The 22,775-nt window shown below is 41.4% G+C and overlaps 1 protein-coding gene across 1 annotated transcript in view; it reads right to left on the bottom strand.

Annotated features, from left to right (window-relative positions):
• Positions 1-19,086, bottom strand: part of sec14l8 (SEC14-like lipid binding 8) — a 58,011-nt gene extending 38,925 nt beyond the window's left edge. Inside the window, exons 1-3 of the mRNA XM_051921553.1 lie at positions 18,866-19,086; positions 13,163-13,238; positions 3,315-3,358 (exon numbers count right to left, since the gene is read on the bottom strand). Of these exons, the coding sequence (XP_051777513.1) occupies positions 3,315-3,358; positions 13,163-13,238; positions 18,866-18,919 (174 nt within the window). The 5' untranslated portion in view covers positions 18,920-19,086. The remainder of the gene's footprint in view (positions 1-3,314; positions 3,359-13,162; positions 13,239-18,865) is intronic.
• Positions 19,087-22,775: the final 3,689 nt, after the last annotated feature.

Genomic DNA, 22,775 nt, shown 5'->3' with positions numbered 1-22,775 from the left:
TGAGGGGAAATTGCAGTCTCTTAAAGTCAGTGGGGAGGTCATTGGATATTAGAGGAATGCGTGGCACGAACACTTTTTCTACTTGAGCACACCCGGTCAAAATGATGGCTTCGATTATATTTTTATGCAGGGCTGTGACTTGCAGTCTAGTGCCATTACATACAGTAGTTTCGGTGGTTTTAAATTCTGAAGGAGCATTACGGGTGTGCTCTTCCGCAGAGTAAGCCTATGGTATGGAAGACCCGGTGGTTTAAGGGAATTTAAAAACTCTACCGGATAGTTAACGGCTTCATCTGCATTACAGACAGTGTCTATCGACTTGTAGACCATTTCTTCTACGTCAAAGGACTTGAGCAACATGTCATTAATGAACGCAGCTTGACAGTTTTTTGGAGTCAAAATGGCCCGTTCACAAAACCATTCAATGGGCTTATTCTGTATTTGAGCAATGCCTGGATAAATGTGATCTATCAGTTCCTGGATGGTAGTCAGTAATGTGCACAACTCGTCCGGGAAAACAATTATATCATCTGTTGATGGATAATCACCGTTTCCTATTTTCATTAAAATATCTGAAAATTGAGCAGCTGATACATCGATACCGAGACTGAATCTCTCTGTGTTTCTCAAGATGCGTGTGTTGATAATTAGTAGCTGCTTGCCTGTGAACTTCAAGATGTAATTTTTGATATCTTGCAACTGCTTGTCGATGCACAGTAGGATTCTTTTCAGAAGATTTTTTTATTTGATTCTTTCGGATGTTATTTGTGTATCGAGCCCTGTGTTTTTTTATTTTCTTCTGTGTTTGAATTGGTGAAACCTGGTGTAACTCTTGGTTTGACAAAGATGAAAATATGGCGTCAGTTTCAGGCATCGGAGATACGGGTCTTTTTAATCCTTGTGTTGTTATTTTTCTGGTAATAATAACCTTTGGCATATTTGAAGTCGAAACTTTCGAAAGAGGATACTTTTTTTATGAAACATAAGCATGAAAATGACCACTCGAAAGATTTGCTGTGAACCTAAGTCATTTTACAGGGTTATTATCATTTATAGACCGAACTGCATAGCATCAGGTCGCTCGCACAAATGATGCACGGCTGTCGCTCACTTTACCGTCCGGCAGAAACAGAAACATCCCCTTCCTCATTCCACGCATGTGCGCCATGTCGTTCGCCCCTCTTCTCAGTGGCAAGAGAACGGATATAGTTGATGCCTCCCAATTCACCCCCTTAGGAATGGAATTTCGAAAAATCCTTTCTTAGCGGTTATCCATGTTATTATAGGAATGCACTGTCAAAATTTTAGCCCTTTAGGTCCAGTGGTTTGGTCTGTGCGTTATCTGTCAGTCAGTCATGGAACTGTTTTATATATATAGATACAAGGGGGCTCCGCCCCCTGCTCGCTTCTCTCGCCTACCCCCGGCGTTGGGTATCCTGAAATACATTAGTTGAGCTCGTTCGTTTTGGAGCCGTGCCCGCTTTGCCCGCGGCATTTCAGACGCACATTGTAGGCGCCTGCGTTCATTGATTTTATCCAGGCGGGCTCGTGTTTGTATATCCGTCAGTCGAGCTCGTTCATTTTGAACTCGTGCCTGCTTTGCTTCCACAGTTTCAGATGCTCGTTGTAGGTGCCTGCGTTTATTGATCTTATCCAGGCGGGCTCGTGTTTGTATCGTTGAGCTGTATTGTGTTTGAATTTGGTGTAAAGCGTTCAGCGGTTTGTACAATCCCAAGCAGCACATTATTCCTAAGTTCACTCCGCAGTAGTGCCACTCACATTATGGCGGTGATGCCTGCGCTTTGTGGACCTGTGGGGCCTCCGTAGCCTCTCACGGTTGACTCTGGGGTGCAGCGCAGAATCCTCTTTTTTGTGTGACTGTGTCGTTAGTCGTTAGCTATGGGCGCGTTGTTGCTTCATTTCTCATTCACGTTAGTTGAGCTCTTTCGTTCTTGGGCCGTGACTCCTTCGTTCGTGGTGGATAAGACTTCGCTTGCGGTGTATGAGACGCGCCTGCGCAATACGTCTCATGGTCCCATCGCCGTGTACCTGTGTCCATATCCGGTTTATTCTCGGTTAGTAATATGGATGTATGAAATCCAACATCTGTCTGTCTGTATGTCTGCCTTTCACGAGAGAACTTCTTAACGGATTTAGATCGGTATTTTTTCTATAATTTGCTTGAACACTCCGGTTGATTTTTGTGACTTCTCTCATCGCGCTAAGTATCGTAGTTCGGTTGCGGCACCGATTTATTCACGCAAATCCAAGAGACAGGCTATGGGCCCTCCTCACTCACGTGTCTGCCTCGGGGCATAACCTTAACTCCGCTTAGTTAGCAAACGAGAGAACTTCTTAACGGATTTAGATCTTTTTTTTTCTATAACTTGCTTGAACATTCTGGTTGATTTTTGTGACTTCTCTCACCGCGCTAAGTATTGTAGTTTGGTTGCGGCACCGATTTATTCACGCAAATCCGAGAGACAGGCTGCGGGCCCTCTTCACTCACACGCCACCCTCCGTGTGAGTCGCTCGACCTCTCGTCACGTGTTGCCTCTGCTTAGCTAGTGATACCTGTTTGTTCAGCAGACATTATCATCTACAGATTGTTAAGGAGTAACGTTTCAACGTTTTTGAGAGAGAGATGTTTTTGGGGGTAGCTGCTCACTGGCCACGTGCTCTTCTCCCCACATGGGGGATGCTGTCCCGTCAGAGCTGAACACGATCAGTTTGACGTTAGGGTATACCTGCGTTCCGCTTGACCAGAGATACCTTGCCAACATTTGACATTTTTGGCAAAGAGATCACAGCTACATTCTCACCCCCTGATAGCAAAACCAAAAATATTGTTTATCAAGAGGCCCTCGGATACGAAAGCTATCAATATAAACTTGTATTTATTTTTAAAGTTTGTCCTGTTTCACTACTATGCAGGCGGAGTCACGGTGGACAGCTAGTAGCTAATAAGATTCTATCTAATTTATCGGGGGTCTATGGCTATGAACGGAAATTGTATGCTATTCAAATTAAGCAAACACTAATATGAGTTTAACTTAAAACCTGAACTTTCTAAGATTGGCTCTTACATTTATAGTCAATAAATGATTCGTTTTGGGGGTGTCAGTGCTCTCTGCTGTTCATGAACATCTGTACCCACTGCCACAAAGACAATAACAGCACTGCTTCCGTGAATGATCTGCAAAGCATAAATCTGCCGCCGCCGCCGCAGTGGATACGTCAAAAAGCAAGGGTGAGGATTTAAAAAAAAAATTTTAAAAAGGGATGTTTTAAGTTGTAAGAGAAGAAAATCTTACCTTGCGAAGCATTGCTTCCGATTTTTGAAGGTTAAAATTCCTGGCTGTAAAATAAATAAGGACATAGATATGTTAATTAGGTGTTAATTTCCTTGTCTCCTTTGTTCACTTTCTTTTTCCTTTTATCTATGTTAACGTTACTTTTGTTCATTATCTGCTTTGTTGTCAGTGCCTGCGTTATGTTCCTGTGTAAACATGACTAAATAAAGAAACCTAAACCTAAACCTAAACCTAAACCTAAACCACCAGCCAATCACCACCAGGGACCGTCCCCTCCGCCCTATAAATATGTGAGGGTATCCCATAGTTCCTGGCAGTTCATTTCAAATGCGCTTGTGAGTTGCGGTGAGTACTTGAGTGTTGTTTCTGTGCTTTTGATGTTTACTGGATTTTTGAACCTCTGTGCTGTTTTTGGCTTCATTTTTGGATTCTCGACTGGGAATCTGTTTGCCTTGGGTTGCCCTACCTTCTCAGGCAACTTCTTTTTGTTCTTCTTGTGGAATTCTATAAGGAGGCAACAAAAGGATTTGATCAAAGTGGAGCAGATGATATTACCATATTTATCTGGACTTTCAGAAAGCATTTGATAAGGTGCCACATGACAGGGCGGGCATCAAACCAAAAGAAGTGACAGTTCAGGGTGATGTTTGTAGATGGGTGCAGAATTGGCTCAGACACAGGAAGCAGAGGGTGATGGTGTGAGGAACCTCATCAGAACTGGCCGACGTTAAGAGTGGTGACCAGCAGGGGTCAGTGCTGGGGCCGCTGCTATTTTTAATATATACTGTATATGAATGATTTAGATAGGAATATAAGTAACAAGCTGGTTAAGTTTGCAGATGATACCAAGACAGGTGGATTAGCAGATAATTTGGAATCCGTTATATCATTACAGAAGGACTTGGATAGCAGACAGGCTTGGGCAGATGAAATTTAATGTCAGTAAATGTAAAGTATTACACATAGGAAGTACAAATGTGAGGTTTGAATACACAATGGGCGATCGGAAAATTGAGAGTCCACCTTATGAGAAGAATTAAGGAGTCATAGTGGGCTCTAAGCTATCGACTTCCAGTCAGTGTTCAGAAGCCATTAAGAAGGCTAACAGAATGTCAGGTTATATAGCGCCTTGACGTGTGGAGTACAAGTCCCAGGAGGTTCTGCTCAAGCTTTATAACACACTGGTGAGGCCTCATCTGGAGTCCTGGGTGCAGTTTTGGCCTCCAGGCTACAAAAAGGACATAACAGCACTAGAGAAGGTCCAGAGAAGAGCAACTAGGCTGATTCCAGGCCTGTAGGGGTTGAATTATGAGGAAAGATTAAAAGAGCTGAGACTTTACAGTTTAAGCAAAAGAAGATGAAGAGGGGACATGATTGAAGTGTTTAAAATTATGAAGGGAATCAGTCCAGTGGATCGAGACGGTTGTTTTAAAATGATGATCCATGCAGAATGTTACTTGGAAATAGCAGGGCACCAAGAGGCCCTCGTAGCGTGGAATTCTAATCGTAGTCAAACATTCAAAATTCCCAGCAGCCCACAAACACTGACTTTTAACCAAATATCGCTTAGACCTGCTTATCAAATTCATCGATTAATCAATAATCAAATGTACTGTATGGCACGCCCACCACACACCCACATATAGTGTGGCAATGAAAAGGTGACAGCTAAGGGCTTTTCAGCTAAGCATAACCTTTATAAAGATTTTATGCTCGTCTCTTATCATTTGATGACACTATTTGCAATGTTCCTCCTTGGTACCGTTTGGAATTTGCCCACTTTATTTACTTTTGCTAATCTTATCGATCTGCTTGGGACAGTGACCTTTGGTTTTTAAATCATGTCTAATCTCATAATCTCCTGTCCCGTTAAATTGACTTTCCTTGTCACTCGGACAAAAGGCAGCGCAAAAAAAATAAGAATTTGGGGCACACAAGTCTATTAGCTTTTAAACTCCATTTCCTGACCAGTCATTTTTATGTTTACGGGGTCAACTGGCACAGCCAAGCACAGCTATCCTAGGACGGGTGCCAGTTTATGCACAGGACGTGATCTCGTACACAGCAGGCCATTTTAGAAATGAGCCTGGACTGCACCCCTTTGGAACGGATGTGAACACCGAGCACAGACAAGTGAGCAAGACATCAATCCTGCCAAGAAACGGACGGCTGAATCATTTACCGAGCTAGACCAGGGGAAACGAGTGAAAATTGGGAAACAGAACAAATAAAAATAAACCAAGCCATCAAGTCGCAAAAAAACAGGCAAAGCGGTCAAACCAAACGCACAATAACAAAAGATTTCTTCTTTTTTTTATTATAGGCACAGATTGGATAACCAAAAGGACCCCAAGCCAACTTTTTATCCCGTCGCACCGATTAGTCAAGGAAGGAACACCCCTAGCAAAACAGTAAGGCGCCGGCAGCAGCTCTCAAAATGGAGGCGTTAGAAGGAACTCCAGAATAGCGGTCAGAAAATAGAAAATGCCAAATGAATTCACGTGAACCCCAGTCATGCCAGTCATTCAAGCCATGGGGCCATGAACCAAAGCACCACTTATAGGCTGCCCACCAGAAATCTGTCACTCTTCATTATAGGTAACATCAGTTAATGTGTACACCGTCACGAGATTTGCAGTCCGTTTACAAAGCATTCAGACCCCTTCACTGTTTTCACATTTCACTATGCGGCAGGCTCCTGTTAAAATTATTGAAATTATTTTTATCCCACAACACCTCACAATGACGCGGCAAATAACAGGGTTATATAAATGTGTATTTGTTTCGATGACAGCTGTCATTTTCACCTATTAAACCAGAGAGAGGGCGGACTCTAGCGAATGCTGTGCCCTGATTGGTGAATCTTTGGCCATCAAAGTGCCACATTTTTAGGCAGACACCACACGTCACTTTCAGAGGAGGAATTTGGAGCTTCTTCAATCGAACTAGCCGCTTCATGTAATACATGTACTTATTTGGCTGACACCTTTATCTTAGATTAGATCTTCTTCTTCTTCTTTCAGCTGCTCCCGTTAGGGGTTGCCACAGCAGATCATCTTTTTCCACTTCTTCCTGTCTTCACCATCTTGTTCTGTCACACCCATCACCTGCATGTCTTCTCTTACCACATCCATAAACCCCACTCATGACATGTTTCAACTGTTACCATCAGGCAAAAGATATTGGAGCATCAAAACAAAGACTAATAGACAGAAAAGCAGTTTCTACCCTGTTGCTATTAGGGCACTGAATGCCACCTCATCACCTCCAGTGCAGCAGTGCAATAGATGACATCTTGTGTAATAAGGTCTTATGTTGAACATTTGTGTTCTACCTCATTTCTTATCTTATCATTTCCCATCTTTTTGTAATTATATCTATTTATATATACAGTCATATGAAAAAGTTTAGGAGCCCCTCTTAATTCTTTGGATTTTTGTTTCTCATTGGCTGAACTTCCTTTTAATATCTGACATGCCTTATGGTAACAGTAGTATTTCAGCAGTGACATTATGTTTACTGGATTAACAGAAAATATGCAATATGCGTCATAACAAAATTAGACAGGTGCATAAATGTGGGCCCCCCAACAGAGATATGACATCAATACTTAGTTGAGCCTCCTTTTGTCCTCTAGACACTGTCCTCCTATAGCCTGTGATGAGTGTCTGATTCTGGATGGAGGTATTGTTCACCATTCTTCATACCAAATCTCTCCAGTTCAGTTCAATTTGATGGACAGCCTGCTTCAAATCATCCCATAGATTTTCGTTGATATTCAAGTCAGGGGATTGTGACGGCCATTCCAGAACATTGTACTTCTTCCTCTGCATGAATGCCTTTGTAGATTTCCAACTGTGTTTTGGGTCATTGTCTTGTTGGAATATCCAACCCCTGCATGACTTCAACTTTGTGACTGATGCTTGAACATTATCCTGAAGAACTTGTTGATATTGAGTTGAATTCATCTGACCCTCGACTTTAACAAGGGCTCCAGTCCCTGAACTAGCCACACAGCCCCACAGGATGATGGAACCTCCACCATATTTGACAGTAGGTAGCAGGTGTTTGTCTTGGAATGCGGTGTTCTTCTTCCGCCATGCAAAGCGCTTTTTGTTCTGACCAAATAACTCCATTTTTGTCTCATCACTCCAAAGCACTTTGTTCCAAAATTAATCTGGCTTGTCTAAATGAGCATTGGCATACAACAAGCGACTGTTTGTGGCTTCTTTCTCATCACCCTGCCATACAGATGTTTGAATTGTAGAACGATGTACAGATACACCATCTGTAGCCAGATGTTCTTGCAGGTCTTTGGAGGTGATCTGTGGGTTGTCTGTCACCATTCTCACAATCCTGCTCATATGCCACTCCTGTATTTGTGTTGGCCTGCCAGACCTGCTGGTTTAACAGCAACTGTGCCTGTGGCCTTCCATTTCCTGATTCCATTCCTTACAGTTACAGAAACTGACAGTTTAAACCTCTGAGATGGCTTTTTGTAGCCTTCCCCATAACCAGGAGACTCAACAATCTTTGTTTTCAGATCTTTGGAGAGTTGCTTTGAGGATCCCATGCTGTCACTCTTCAGAGGAGAATCAAAGGGAAGGAAGCCCAACTTGTAACTGACCACCTTAAATCCCTTTATATCTCATGAGTGGACACACCTGTCTATGAAGTTCAAGGCTTAATGAGCTCATCAACCAATCAGCATTGAGCAGTGACAGGCATTCAATTCAGCACAATGACAAGGGGACCCACATTTGTGCACAGCCAGTTTTTCACATTTGATTTAATTTCGTACGACTAAATACTGCGTCACTAAAAATCTTAGTTCGGAAAACACCACAGTACTCGTAGGAAATGAACGACAGACCACTGATATCTTTGTTGTTGAAAGGAGAGTCAGTTATTATGCAGGCCGAGAGGGGGTCCCAAACTTTTTCATATGACTATGTATATATATATATATATATATATATATATATATATATAATAATAAAAGGCAAAGTCCTCACTGACTGACTCACTCACTCACTCACTGACTGACTCATCACTAATTCTCCAACTTCCCGTGTAGGTGGAAGGCTGAAATTTGGCAGGCTCATTCCTTACAGCTTACTTACAAAAGTTAGGCAGGTTTCATTTCGAAATTCAAAGCGTAATGGTCATAACTGGAACATATTTTTTGTCCATACACTGTAATGGAGGAGGCGGAGTCACGTATTGCGTCATCACGCCTCTTACGTAATCACGTGAACTAAAAACAAGGAAGAGATTTACAGCACGAGTCAAACGCGGGAACGAAGGTAAATGACGTTAATTTTTGACTGTCTTTTAATACTGTGTAAGCATACATATTAACACGTGCAATTAAACGTGTGCATTTACGGGGTGATTTCTCAGGCTTAAAAGCTCACCTTTTATCAAACGCGGGAACAAAGGTAACTGACGTTGTTCATTGTCTTTTAATACTGTGTAACCATACATATTAACACATGTCCAATTAAACGTGTGCATTTACGCGGTGATTTCTCAGGCTTAAAAGCTCGCCTTTTACTAAAAAGGTAAATGCAAAACTATTTTCAATCAGTTTATTGAAACGCTCCCGTTAAGGATTGCAATAACATATTCGCGAGATAAAAGAACGAAGTAGGAGGAAATGGAGGAACAGCCGCAAACAGCGAAGAGCAAAAAATTTATTAAACAATTGAGAACGGAGCGAGTTAAGCATACAAGCATGTTCATAAGGGAAACAAAGCACGGTGTAAAACACAAGTTTAAATTAAGTTTATAGAAACGCTCCCGCTGCGGATTGCAATAACATATTCGCGAGATAAAAGTTTAATGAGAAGACACGAGGTATAAACTATCTATCTATCTATCTATCTAAACGAACCACACGCCGTGGCGCAACGTTAGGGGCAACAGTTTCAACCATTGTATGATCTGCTTCTCGCAACTGAAAGACGGCACATGGCGGATGTTAGCCGACTTGCTGACCGCAACGTTAGGGGCTTCAAGTATGGCGCTGACGCCACAGCTCAGTGCCAACACTTTGCAGACTGTACTTAAAAGACACGCCCTCCTCACTGGACAGTTAAAAACACCAATCAAACTAACAATGACATCAAGTATTATCCAATCAAAACTAGGAAAGGAGGCATCTTCATAAAATGCGTGTGGGATGATTTGCATGAGACGCTGCTTTAAAAAAAAAATGATAAAAAAAATACGGGATAAATCCCGTCCAGTATTGATTCAAAACGGGACGCGCAATTTCATTCTCAAACGCGGCACGATTCCGTATTTTAAAGGACGGGTGGCAACCCTACAGTGCCAGGTAACCACCCATACAATCACATTGTGATTCAGACTAGGAATGCAATGAATGTAATTACCCCGATCTACATACAAGGCGAAAGTCTTGCAACATTCAAAGATGATGGTTTGGGATAATTAGTACTTATTAAGTACAACATTGAACATAAAAGAGCTTATGAAGCCTTGAACCGAAAAAAGCAAGATCTCAGAGATCGTAAAAAAAAAAAAGGAGGTAATGTCGTTTTACTCGCTGTAGATTTTACTCAAACATTACCAGTTATTCCACGAGGGAGACCAGCAGATGAACTCAACGCGTGTTTAAAATCCATGCTTCTCCCACGGTCGGTTATATGTCGCGTGTTCTCGGGTAGGTACACCAAAAAATGTATACATTTAAGCATGTAATGGGCAAACAAAAAATGAGGTATACCCGAAGGCACTGCAGTAGTACTTAATGTAACTTTACTTCTTAAATGTTAATGTTTTACTGTTTAATAATTTATACGCTTCTTATATATTGTTCAAATTCTTTTATGAAAATACCAGTGACAGCGCAATGCACGATAACATGGAGTGAATACACCATACGCATCTGCCCACGGCCACCCTGGTGTGCGCAGATAGGAGTTGATTCTAAAATAAAATAAACATAAAAAGAGTAATACATTCATCACCCATAAAGCGGATAGCAGACGTGACGTATTATATGTGTACCACATTTCAAGTCAATACGTGAAACGGTTTGCAAGCTACATGTGATTTAAAATCATGGACAGACCAACGAAAAGCCACGGTAGCAAATTATTGAAGAAGATTTTACTGTTTAATAATTTATATTTATATGAAATGTGCTTCTTATATATTACTTCATATTCTCATATGATAATGATGTTAAAGTTGTTTATATTGATTTCTATGTTATTGTAAGTGCATCTATGTGTGTATATGTATGTATGTATGTATGTATGTGTATATATATATATATATATATATATATATATATATATATATATATATATATATATATATATATATAAAAAATATATATATAAAAAATATATATGTATATGTATATATAATATATCTGTATGTGTGTGTATATGTGTGTGTATATGTGTATATGTATATATATATGACAGCAACACTCATAACAATGACAACACAATTACATTCACAATCATGTTACGTTATTTTTAAAATGTTTCCTTTACTTTTTCATAACCTCTTTAACACACTAGTTCTCCGCTGCGAAGCGCGGGTATTTTGCTAGTATATATATATATATATATATATATATATATATATATATATATATAATTTTTTTTTTGACACTGCAGGGACAGCATCTAATTTAGTTGTATTTGTTACAATGACAATAAAGAGATTCTGATTCATAGGCCTTCCTCTTTCCTCTTGCGTCACCGTTCTATTCTTAGCACCCTTCTCCCAATGTCCAGACCAACACAATCTCGCCTCTCTGACTTTGTCTCCCAACCGTCCCACCTGATCTGATCCTCTAATGTCCTCATTTCTAATCCTGTCCATCCTCGTCACACCCAATGCAAATCTTAACATCTTTAACTCTGCCACCTCCAGCTCTGTCTCCTGTGCCACCGTCTCCAGCCCATATAACACAGCTGGTCTCACTACCGTCCTGTAGACCTTCCTTTCACTCTTGCTGATACCCGTCTGTCACAAATCACTCCTGACATTCTTCTCCACCCTGCCTGCACTCTCTTTTTCACTTCTCTTCCACAATCCCCATTGCTCTGTACTGTTGATCCCAAGTATTTAAACTCCTCCACCTTCGCCAACTCTACTCCCCTCATCCTCACCACTCCACTGACCTCCCTCTCATTCACACACACCAGAGGGTCTCCCACAGTCCCCGGTGGTTCAATTTCGAATGGGCCTGGGAGTGGGGAGCTTACTTGTGTTTCTTAGGACTTCTGTTCATTATTACTGGATCGCCGACATTTCCACATTTTGACCTTGCCTTTGGAATCTGTTTTGGGGCTCGTTTGATTTGGATTGCCTTTGCCTTTTACCTTTGTGCTCCGCCGAGCTTCATTTTGATTGTAATAGTTTTTCTAAAGAATACATCTTTTGTTTAATTAAGATTTGTTGCTTGCCCTTAGTACTAGCTGGGGTTTGACAGTGCTTTCGCCCTCAAGTGGCCATTATTGGAAGTGCTTTGGAACTCTTTGCTGCTTGGGACTCCTACTTCACAAGGCAAGGAAACACATGTCAAGTATTTTTTATCAGAATGCAGATAAATTAGAGTCACAAGTGCTGGATCTTGAAGGTCGCGCTCATGACAATACGTGTCACACAGTCCCACGGAACTCTGGGAAAGTTGCCTAGGCAACAGCTGACGCTCCTGCCACAAAACAGCAGCACCCGTGAACAACCCAAAATGGCGTTGCGGGAAGCCGTCGATAACAATAATTCAATTTTCAAAGGAAGGCAGAAAGCGAAAAACTAATTTGAAAATTAGATTCCCTGTGTTAAAAAAAAGCTGCACGGATTTTAAAAAAGGAGAAAGTGAAAGGTAGAAAAAATTGTAACAGTAGGTGGTGTCAAGAAATAATTACATTGTTGGGAGATGGAGTCTCAAACATGGCAAGAGGGACACGAGGCCTCTCAAAATAAGCCACCAAAGCATAGCCATAAGTCGGCCAGTCCCCCAAATGCTACCTCCAGGCTTCAGCCTAGGGAGGCCTAAAATGGAGAACCTGTTTTAAAAGTTAAAACATCCAAAGGAGCTGCTGTGCTCCTTATATTTTGTGGGTAGATCCACCAAGAGGCGGGTGGTCACCCTTACCTTCATCATTAGGGTTTCTGTCCCCTGTCCTTTATATTCCGGCCAGAACAGCAAGTCTGCGCCGTTCATTCTGTTGTGATTCTGGTCCCACAAAATAGCAAGAATGGGTGAGGCCTTCAAAAAGACCCACGACAAACGGGCCAGAAAACTAATTTGGGTGAACACTCCATCACTCCTTTTAATGCCAAGTACTTTTATAGGTAAGAAAATGCCGCAAATTAATAGCACATAGCATTTCAGTTCCAAGCTCAGCCAATCCAATTCTGCTTGCCTTGGCAGCACTGGGCTCACAGTCCAGCTCTGAATGGGGTGCCAGTGCATCACAGGGCCCACTCATGCACACATACACCCTCACCCTCGGGCCTTTTTGGGATCACCAATTCATCAAATGTACAGGAGAAAGAAAACCCACACAAACACGAGGAGAACATGAAAACTCCACATGGACAACATCCAGAAGCAGAGCTTGACCCTGTAATGCTCGATCCTGGCATCGCTTATTAAACAACTCAATAAAAAGAGTTTATCTTCCATATATAATTAATATAACTTAATGTAATTAATTAATATAACTTGTTCTTTACATTGTCTTGTGCCTTCAATAAAGCATCTCTAATGGCTTCATTCCAGTCTTCAACAGACCTGACTGCCGCAAACATCTGCGCTCCATTTAAAGAAGGTTCTAATGACCTCATTTACTTACCTCTGAGCCAGCGCAATAAGAAGTGGTCATGTTGGGCAGGCAGGCTGGGCAGGATGTCTAGAATGTTCTCCCGAAACTAAAATAGAAAAAAGAAAATTAGGGTTAGGGTTAGAGCTGTCAAACATGTCTGCCTGGCCCAGCTGGTTAACCCCAGAGGCAGAACAAGACACTCGGCCTGATTGATGTGTGACTCTTGTGTCCCCTACTCCTCCACCACCACCTGGAGACAGAATTGCTCAGGTTGCATTTATAAATTTAACTAAACCCCTTGCGAGGGTGGGAGTGTGCCACCATGTCCAGACCTTGTCTTCGCGTAGTGTCCATGGCTGCCAGGCTATGGATACCCTGAATTAGACTTGAGAATGTTGTAGAATGGAATGTGTTCTGTACTGTATTGTCTGCAGTTGGTGTTGGTGTTGCACTGCTGGTCTGTGGGGACAGACTCTTTAGAGGCAACAAAAAATCTGAACTTAAAAGCCTTATAACTTACATTTTACCTGAAAATTTGTCACAGCACTCTGGGGCTGCGTGAAGAGCTGTATATACAAATGAACTGAATTCAGTTGAACCCACAGAGAGAGTGAGAGCAGCACTCAGGTGAACCCACCATCTCTTGTTCAACTGCAAAAGACAGCAACAGTCAGAATGCTGGAAGAAGCCCACCATAGCACAGGGAGAACATGCAGACACAGCAGAGCCTTGGGCAATTGCAGTATGGACCCCTTGTGATACCTCATGTTCATGTTAAGCTGTCAGAACATGCCTAAGTACAAAGAAATCTTACACAGCATACATATTCTGGTCTATGAGAACGGAGAGTTAATTAGTTAGTTGAAAGGCACTCAGATAGATAGATGGATAGGTAGACATGAAAGGCACTATATAATAGATAGATAGATAGTGAAACACACTATATAATATCCATCCATCCATCCATTACCCAACCCGCTATATCCTAACTACAGGGTCACGGGGGTCTGCTGGAGCCAATCCCAGCCAACACAGGGCGCAAGGCAGGAAACAAACCCCGGGCAGGGCGCCAGCCCACCGCAGAGCACACACACACACACCAGGCACACACTAGGGACAATTTAGAATTACCAATGCACCTAACCTGCATGTCTGTGGACTGTGGGAGGAAACCCACGCAGACACGGGGAGAACATGCAAACTCCACGCAGGGAGGACCCGCAAAACAAACCCGGGTCTCCTAACTGTGAGGCAGCAGCGCTACCCACTGCGCCACCGTGCCACCCTTATATAATAGACAGCAAAGGCAAAATATGATAGATAGGAAATGAACTATATGATAGATATATGGTTGATAGATAGATGTCAAAGGAAATGCAGTACACAATAGAGATAGATAGATTTTATTTATATAGCACCTATAGATAGATGGATGTTAGGGCCTTTTTTGTAACCTATACATGGAACATTTGTAACTCTAGTAGGGACCTTTTGTAACTTTAGGGCCTTTTTGTAACACATGATAGATAGATAGATAGATAGATAGAATTTGGTATAGTAGGCAGGATTTAGATAGATATGTGAAAGGCACTATATAATAGATATGAAAGGCACTACTAAATAGATAGATAGTAAAGGCATTATGTAATAGACAGATGTGAAAGACACTATTTAATATATATGAAAGGCACTATGTAACAGATATTTAGACACGGAAGGCTCTATATAATACACAGATATATACGTCCCGATATGCTAGATAAATAGATATTAACACCAAAGGGGCCATACAGTATTTTGCAAGTTTTCCAGAAACGTTATAACAAACATTTACTTTTTATCTTCGCTTGTTTAAAAGCCATAGTTTGACCCCTCGCACATTATATTTTATACAATAGAAAACGTTCTGTGGGCGACACTGTAGCGCTTTTGCAGCACGATAGCCGCATCTCGGGTTCGGGTGACACGCCTGTCCTTTTGGGGTTTGCACGCTATTCCTTTGTTTGTCCGACTGGGTGTTCTTCCCACGTCCCAAAGATTTACGGGGTTGGTTCATTTGCGACTATTATTTGTTCTAACCATAGGCTTGCGCGACCCTGATTTGGATTAGCTCAGAATGCTAAGTGACGATGTAACGCCCCTTTCTAGTTGTTTTCTCGTCTTTTTTTCTATTGTGAATGTCCCATTCTAATGTGTATGCCAAACTTGACCGTGCCAAGTGTGATATTTTGGAACGCTTACATCAGATTGTTTCTCAGTTGTACATCGTGTTGCCCGATCAGTTAAATGAAAGGAGTGAGAGGAAGTACGGGTTAGGCAGCAGCAGGCTCCTGCACCCGATACCGGCGCGGTGCGCTTAAGGAGCCGCGGAGATGGTTGTGCTCGTCGGGGAAAGGAAATGCGTGTACAGATCGTTTTGGCGATAATTTTACACTTTTTTTCTTTTTCCTTTTTTTTTAAATATGAAAGCACGAGTTTAGTAACTATTGTTCTTAAAAGTAGTTTGCCCATTATCTCAAATGTGCGCGTGGTTTGACGGCAGCGACTTCTGTTCTCCCCCACATCTTATTTGATAATACTGACGTTAAAAACCGAGAAGCGTGTCGTCTGGGTTTCATCAACTTTATCATCACGTGTTCCTTCTTTGATTGGCTGCTGACCTGAGCCCAGAGGTGCGGGGATAAGCCCGTCGACATCGCCGAGTTCAGATAATAGGCGTGTGCAGGTAGAAATACACGCATAGTGTGCAGTCCAAACTTGAAAGTCCAGTTCCTGCAGAGATGACGCCTCGCCATTTCATCACAAACAAGATTGCCTTTGGAATGCACGGTATGGACTTTCATTTGGTGAAGCTCACATTATTAACACAAAGAATCTAAGGACAGTAGAACAATAAATTACATCTTCAGATCCACTCTGGGTTGGCTGGACGTTTGGGAAAACGCGCAGGAAAAAGAGACCTGGCTTGGCGCCCCAAGTGGTCTTGCGTGGAGTTTTCATGTTCTCCCCTTGTTCTCGTGCGAGCGGCCTCCCATAGTCCAAAGACTTGCTGGTTAAGTGGATTGGCATTATAATATTGACCCCGATATATGTGTATCTGTGTGTTCGCCCTGTCAGGGTTTTGAACCTGCTTTGCCCCGCAACCCTGCTCTGGTTAGGTGGATTTTGAAGACAGATGGATGGTGGTCGTTATTCAACATAAGCTATTAACAGCCAATTCGAGCAGTTCTAAGATGGAATCGTGCCTGGTAGCTGTCTTTGTGGGGTCTACACCAAACCTGGCTCCAAGGGTCCATTTAATAGGCTAAGCCCCCCCCCCCCCCAATTATTATGTTGAGCCCACCAAATTCAATGTCAAGAACAGTATATTGTTAATTGTTATTGTGTTTTGCCACTATATCTCACCATGCCCCCCTCCAACCAACTCCATAGGGTATTGCAGTTGCCCCGCACCATTTTTAGGAGCCTGGGTTGGTTAGCACCTTCTCCTTGTATCTACGTGGGCTTAATATTGTAAATCTATCTATCTATCTATCTATCTATCTATCTATCTATCTATCTATCTATCTATCTATCTATCTATCCAGTATATATAATATCGAGACTATAGTGTATATCCACAAATATTCCCATTTATTACAGTATTATCTATTATCTGTTTATTATATAGTGCCTTTCCTATCTATCTATCTATCTATCTATCTATCTATCTATCTATCTATCTATCTATCTGTCATATAGTGCCTTTCCTATCTGTCATATAGTGCCTTTCACTCTCTATCTATCTATCTATCTATCTATCTATCTATCTATCTATCTATCTATCTATCTATCTATCTATCATCCAGTATATATAATATCGAGAGTATAGTGTATATCCACAAATATTCCCATTTATTACAGTATTATCTATTATCCATCCATCCATCCATTTTCCAACCCGCTGAATCCGAACACAGGGTCACGGGGGTCTGCTGGAGCCAATCCCAGCCAACACAGGGCAGGGAACCAATCCTGGGCAGGGTGCCAACCCACCTCAGTATTATCTATTATCTATTTATTAAATAGTGCCTTTCCTATCTATCTTTCTATCTATCTATTTTATAGTGCCTTTCCTATCTATCTATCTATCTATCTATCTATCTATCTATCTATCTATCTATCTATCTATCTATCTATCTATCTATCTATCTATCATATCGAGAGTATAGTGTATATCCACAAATATTCCCATTTATTACAGTATTATCTATTATGTTTATTATATAGTGCTTTTCCTATCTATCTATCTATCTATCTATCTATCTATCTATCTATCTATCTATCTATCTATCTATCCAGTATATATAATATCGAGAGTATAGTGTATATCCACAAATATTCCCATTTATTACAGTATTATCTATTATCTATTTATTAAATAGTGCCTTTCCTATCTATCTATCTATCTATCTTTCTATCTATCTATTTTATAGTGCCTTTCCTATCTATCTATCTATCTATCTATCTATCTATCTATCTATCTATCTATCTATCTATCCAGTATATATAATATCGAGATTATAGTGTATATCCACAAATATTCCCATTTATTACAGTATTATCTATTATCTATTTATTAAATAGTGCCTTTCCTATCTATCTATCTTTCTATCTATTTTATAGTGCCTTTCCTATCTATCTATCTATCTATCTATCTATCTATCTATCTATCTATCTATCTATCTATCTATCTATCTATCTATCTGTCATATAGTGCCTTTCCTGTCTGTCTATCTGTCATATAGTGCCTTTCACTCTATCTATCTATCTATCTATCTATCTATCTATCTATCTATCTATCTATCTATCTAGTATATATAATATCGAGAGTATAGTGTATATCCACAAATATGCCCATTTATTACAGTGCTTATCTTTCCAGATTCTGCTAAAGTCAGCTGCATGAGCCCGCCGTGTATCTTAAATATTTTTAATCTTTGGTCACACGCTGCGATGCCAGGCAGTCTAGTATGGTAAGATGATTATAAAATTATCCATACATGCATTTTTATAGCCGCTTAGCCTAATTCGGAGTGGCAGGCAGCCGCCGCTTGTCAGGTTAGGCTGCCACACCGGCATTGGTTGAGTTTGCCAGTGCCATGCTGAGGCTGGTAAGACAGGCAGGAAGCGAAACCAAATCGAAGTCGGATCTCACTTGTCATGTTATTAGGTGTCTTGTCTCGTAATGGGGGTCCTGTCTTCTCCGCTCCCTGCTTTCCCCTCAGCGGTTCACTGCACAAATGTGCCGATTCATTGCGATTCAGGAGATACGTCAGTTTAGGTGCTGATCGGATAAAAACAGCGCGGTCCTACCAGGCAGCTGAACCTCCCACACCAAATTCACACGGAGTTGAAAAGCTCGAGCAGCCCATTCCTGCGGTAAACTTCAACCACCCTGTAGTTCTCGCTTTCCCAGCAGTTGTTTCCCCATATCGCGTGTCGGCCATGGACAGCCACAAAGAGCAGAAAGGACTGCGGGAGTTTGGAGTGCGAGTCAGCCGGCTTTCAATCGTAGAAACTTTGGGGGGGCTCGATCCGCGACTCGACACTTGCAAAGGAGGATCAGCTATTCTTCCGCGAAGTTCAAACCCCGCAGTACTTAGTCCCCGTCGTTTTTTTATCTTATGCTGGCGAAGCCCCCCGCATGTCAAGTCCAACAAGCATCTCGGGCTCCAGCGAGCCTCACCCTACCTGTGCCAACGCTTCCTCCTGCCGGGGGCTCAGATCGCCGACTCGTCCACTCATGTCGGCTCACTTTCTTTACCGCTTGTTTCGCTCCTCGACCACCCTGCAGCCCGACTGGCCGGCCAGTCGGTCAGTCACCTCCCGTAGGTTGGACTGAGCTGATTTCGGGCTCAGATCTTTCCGTGCCACTGGCACTCCGGGGGCGCTGTGCTTCGGTTTGAGAGCCATGGCTGAGGGCGGCTGAACTTCTTAAAGAGACAAGACTCTTAAAAAAAAAAAAATACAGTACCACGGGCACGTGACTGGCAGGCTCCCTACCCTGTGGGGGTGGGGGGGATGGGGGGGGGGGGGCTACTGGTTCAGGCAAACGCGCAAGCAATTATTGGATTTCTTTATATAACGACTATAAAAGTGGTCAAAGATTAAATTAAATTCGTTTTACATATGTCTATGTCTGAGGATGAAGCGTTTGTGCCACTGGCGTGCAGAGCAAACTGGCACAAAATGCCACATTCACACACAAACACACACATACACACACACACACATTCAAACAGTCACTGACTGGGACAGGTGTGAGTGAGCAGGTGCTTCTGGAGGAGCCTTTGTATCCCGAATTAGCTCCCCAAAGAGCCCAGCAAGGTGAAGGAGGGGGTCAGACAACAACCATATCATATAATCATACAAACGATGGAGCTCAAAGTGCTTCACAAGATGAAGAAAGATAAAAGAAAAAGATATAAAAATAAGCTTAGGCAATACGAAATAACAAAGAATAAAGTAAAGTCCAATGGCTGGGAGGACAGAAAAAACACTCCAGAGGGCTGGAGAAAAAAAAAAACAGATGGAGGAAAACTACCCGGCCGGGAGGCCAGCTTGGAGGAAGGACAGGGGGTTTATGCAAGGTACGTGTTCCCCCAAGCTGCTAAGGGGCGGGGTTGATTCACCAGGGCATGCTGGGAGTTGCAGTGCTGTAGAGCAACCCTGTTGGGATCCCGGGATTCCACTAAGGATGGCTGCTAGGTGGTTTCCGGGACTTGTGATTGACCTAGAAGTACTGGCATCAGGCTATACCCTGGCACTGGAACTACTTCCGGGTCCAAGTAAAAAAGGAACCACCCTGCCACACCCAGGCGTGTCGGAGGAAGGAGGATAAACCTCGCCTGGAGGTGTGGAGGAGAGGAATTGTGTGCATTGTGAAGGCTTTGTTGACAATAAATCATTCATTTGAACCCGGGACTTGTGTCTATGTCCCCTTGAATAATCCCAGACACAGTTCATGGAGGCATTGTGGTGTTCCACTTAAACTGCCCGCTGTGACCCACCACAAGACACTCGGCTAACTGTACATGGCCACCCTTTCTCGTTACTAACAATTGTGAATCACGACTCACAATAAGACAACACGGGGGCTGCGCCCTATAGTTTAAGATCCTGTGTGCTTTTGGAATCTGAACTGGGGTTTGATGTGAATGTGAATTTCTCCTTGGGATTAATAAAGTATCTATCTATCTATCTATCTATCTATCTATCTATCTATCTATCTATCTATCTATCTATCTATCTATCTATCTATCTATCTATCTATCTGATTGATTGATTTGTTTCTTCTTGTTCTAGGCCTTTGTCCTCCATGGAGCTTCATTGTGATTGGAATATTCTCCGTGTGATGAATAATTCCGTTATTTAAATAAAGATTCTGTGTTTGCTCTCATTACTAGCCTGGGTTTCACAGTGATATCCCCCTCTAGTGGTCATTTTTGGAAGTGTTTGGGACTTTGTGCATTGGAACTCTTCAGTTGTTATGACACAGGAGTCCGACTTCAAACCAAGGTTATTATAGTTAACGAAAACTAAAATCAAAACTGAAACTATTATTAAAAAAACATTTTCATGTTTTTTTCATGAAATGAAATAATTAACAAAATTGAAATGAAAAACTAAAACTAAACAAAACTATTAAAGTAGCTGGAAAGACTGAAATAAAATAGTTACATTAAAAATATTTTTAGTTTTTTTTTAGTTTTTGAATGAATATCCTTGCTGTTAGTCTTTAACCCTAAAACTCTAAAACACAAACTCATCCACCATGAGCTGCCCGCATCTATTCATCCTTTGAATGGTGGCTGGTGACGGAGGGCAGGTGTTCACACAGCACTTGCAGTGACACAGCGAACAGACTACGGGCGTGTAAATCGTGTGAAATAGAAAGCAATTTACTGTGCCACCTTTCTTTGTGCTTCTTGTATATCAAGATGTAATTCAAACTCCTGAAGTCGGAATGTGCTGGTCAACAAAACCTTTACCGTATGGACAGAAGAATCACGAGTGAGTCACATTTCAGTTTATTTCTCAGGTACCCGCGTTTTGTTGGCAATAATTCACCTCCCACTTCGCACAGGAGAACAACGAAGCCCAGTATGGGAGATTTTTGAATGCAATATTGAAGGCATTCATTAGAAGCACATTGTCTTGGAGCGAGATATGTTGTGTGCTGTAGACATTTAGATTAAAAAAAAAACTCAAACCTTAAAATTCACCTAAATTTCATTACAAATTGTCTCATTCTGGGCAAAAAAAGTTTAAAAAGTGCCAACAATCAGAGCCCATTTGTTCAGCACAAATGACAAAGAAAATATTTTTTTAAATTATTATGTAAAATTGTTCATATACAGTTATAGTAAACAATGTGATGTAGTTAGCTTTTAAACTCATATCCTAACCTTTTAAGTGTACAATTCTGACTGTGACACAAAACTAAACTCCATTGTAGCTCTTTAACCAGACCATAATTACTAAAACTAAAACTGAAGCTAATTATATATATAAATAAAATAGAAATGTCTTTGTGAAATTAAAACTAAAAATATACAATGAAGGAAAACTAAAACTAACCTGAATTTCCATGTAACGTTGGAAAAAATATAGAAATAAAAACTAATAGAAGAAGTCAAAACTATAATAACCTGGCTTTAAACTTGATTATTTTAAGTTAAATTACCACAATTTCACTATTATATAGGGAAAATGGGAATACTGTACTGTGTTCTGAAGTTTATTAAAGTGTGGAGTAAGATGGACATAAAAAAGTGAGCAATGACAACGGTCCCTGAGGCGGATTATGCTTCTGTTACAAGAAAATAATCTGACTGCTTTGTTTCAACATAAATGAATTTCATTAGTGTGACGCATAACAAATTTAAGTCAGTATAACTAGAAAAAGGCAAGTAAGGCCAACAAATAATGCTTCGGGTTAAACTATTTACATAAAGTGAACATTCTTGGTAGCTATTTTTTTTTTTTTGAGGTTGCATGGGTTTCAGGGCCCCCACTGGGCAATCCACCTCCTATAAATGTTCTTAAATCGTTCCTCATTGCTTCTTGGCTTTGTCCTGGGGGATTCGATGTGGAGGGTCTCACCGACAGTTGGGGTATCCGCTTCCAATGAAGCATCACAGGGTGGCCCAATGCTTCTGTCAGGAGTTGGCGTTCGTAAAACACCACTAGGGAATAACTGTAAAAGCAAGTAGTGAAAATTAGATATTAATCGAGATTGCAAATCCATGAAGAATATAATTATAAGCATGTATAATCTATGAAGAGTTCAACTACAATGTAGCTGTGAAAAAAATAAATTAAAAAGTTAGGTTTTTAGGAGTTATTTTATGATCTTCAGTGTTAGACTGGTATATCTCTATTGGGAAAAATTCTTAGAGTTATGCAGTTAAGGTTTCAGTCACGACAAGAGATGTTCTATAAAAGAAAGCTGCTTCCTGCTGAAGTAAAGATAAAGCCGCCACCTCACACAAGTCACTTCGTTTTAAAACCGAGTCATACAGCCCGTCGTCCAGTAGAGGGCGCGCTCCGCTCTCTGAGAACGCAGAGTTCATTGTGATTTTTTTTCTTTACCTCATTC

Source organism: Erpetoichthys calabaricus, chromosome 18 (genome assembly GCF_900747795.2).
Source record: "Erpetoichthys calabaricus chromosome 18, fErpCal1.3, whole genome shotgun sequence".
Classification (NCBI taxonomy): domain Eukaryota; kingdom Metazoa; phylum Chordata; class Cladistia; order Polypteriformes; family Polypteridae; genus Erpetoichthys; species Erpetoichthys calabaricus.
The sequence above is the reverse complement of the archived record's forward strand: the minus strand, read 5'-3'. Positions and strand labels throughout refer to the sequence as shown.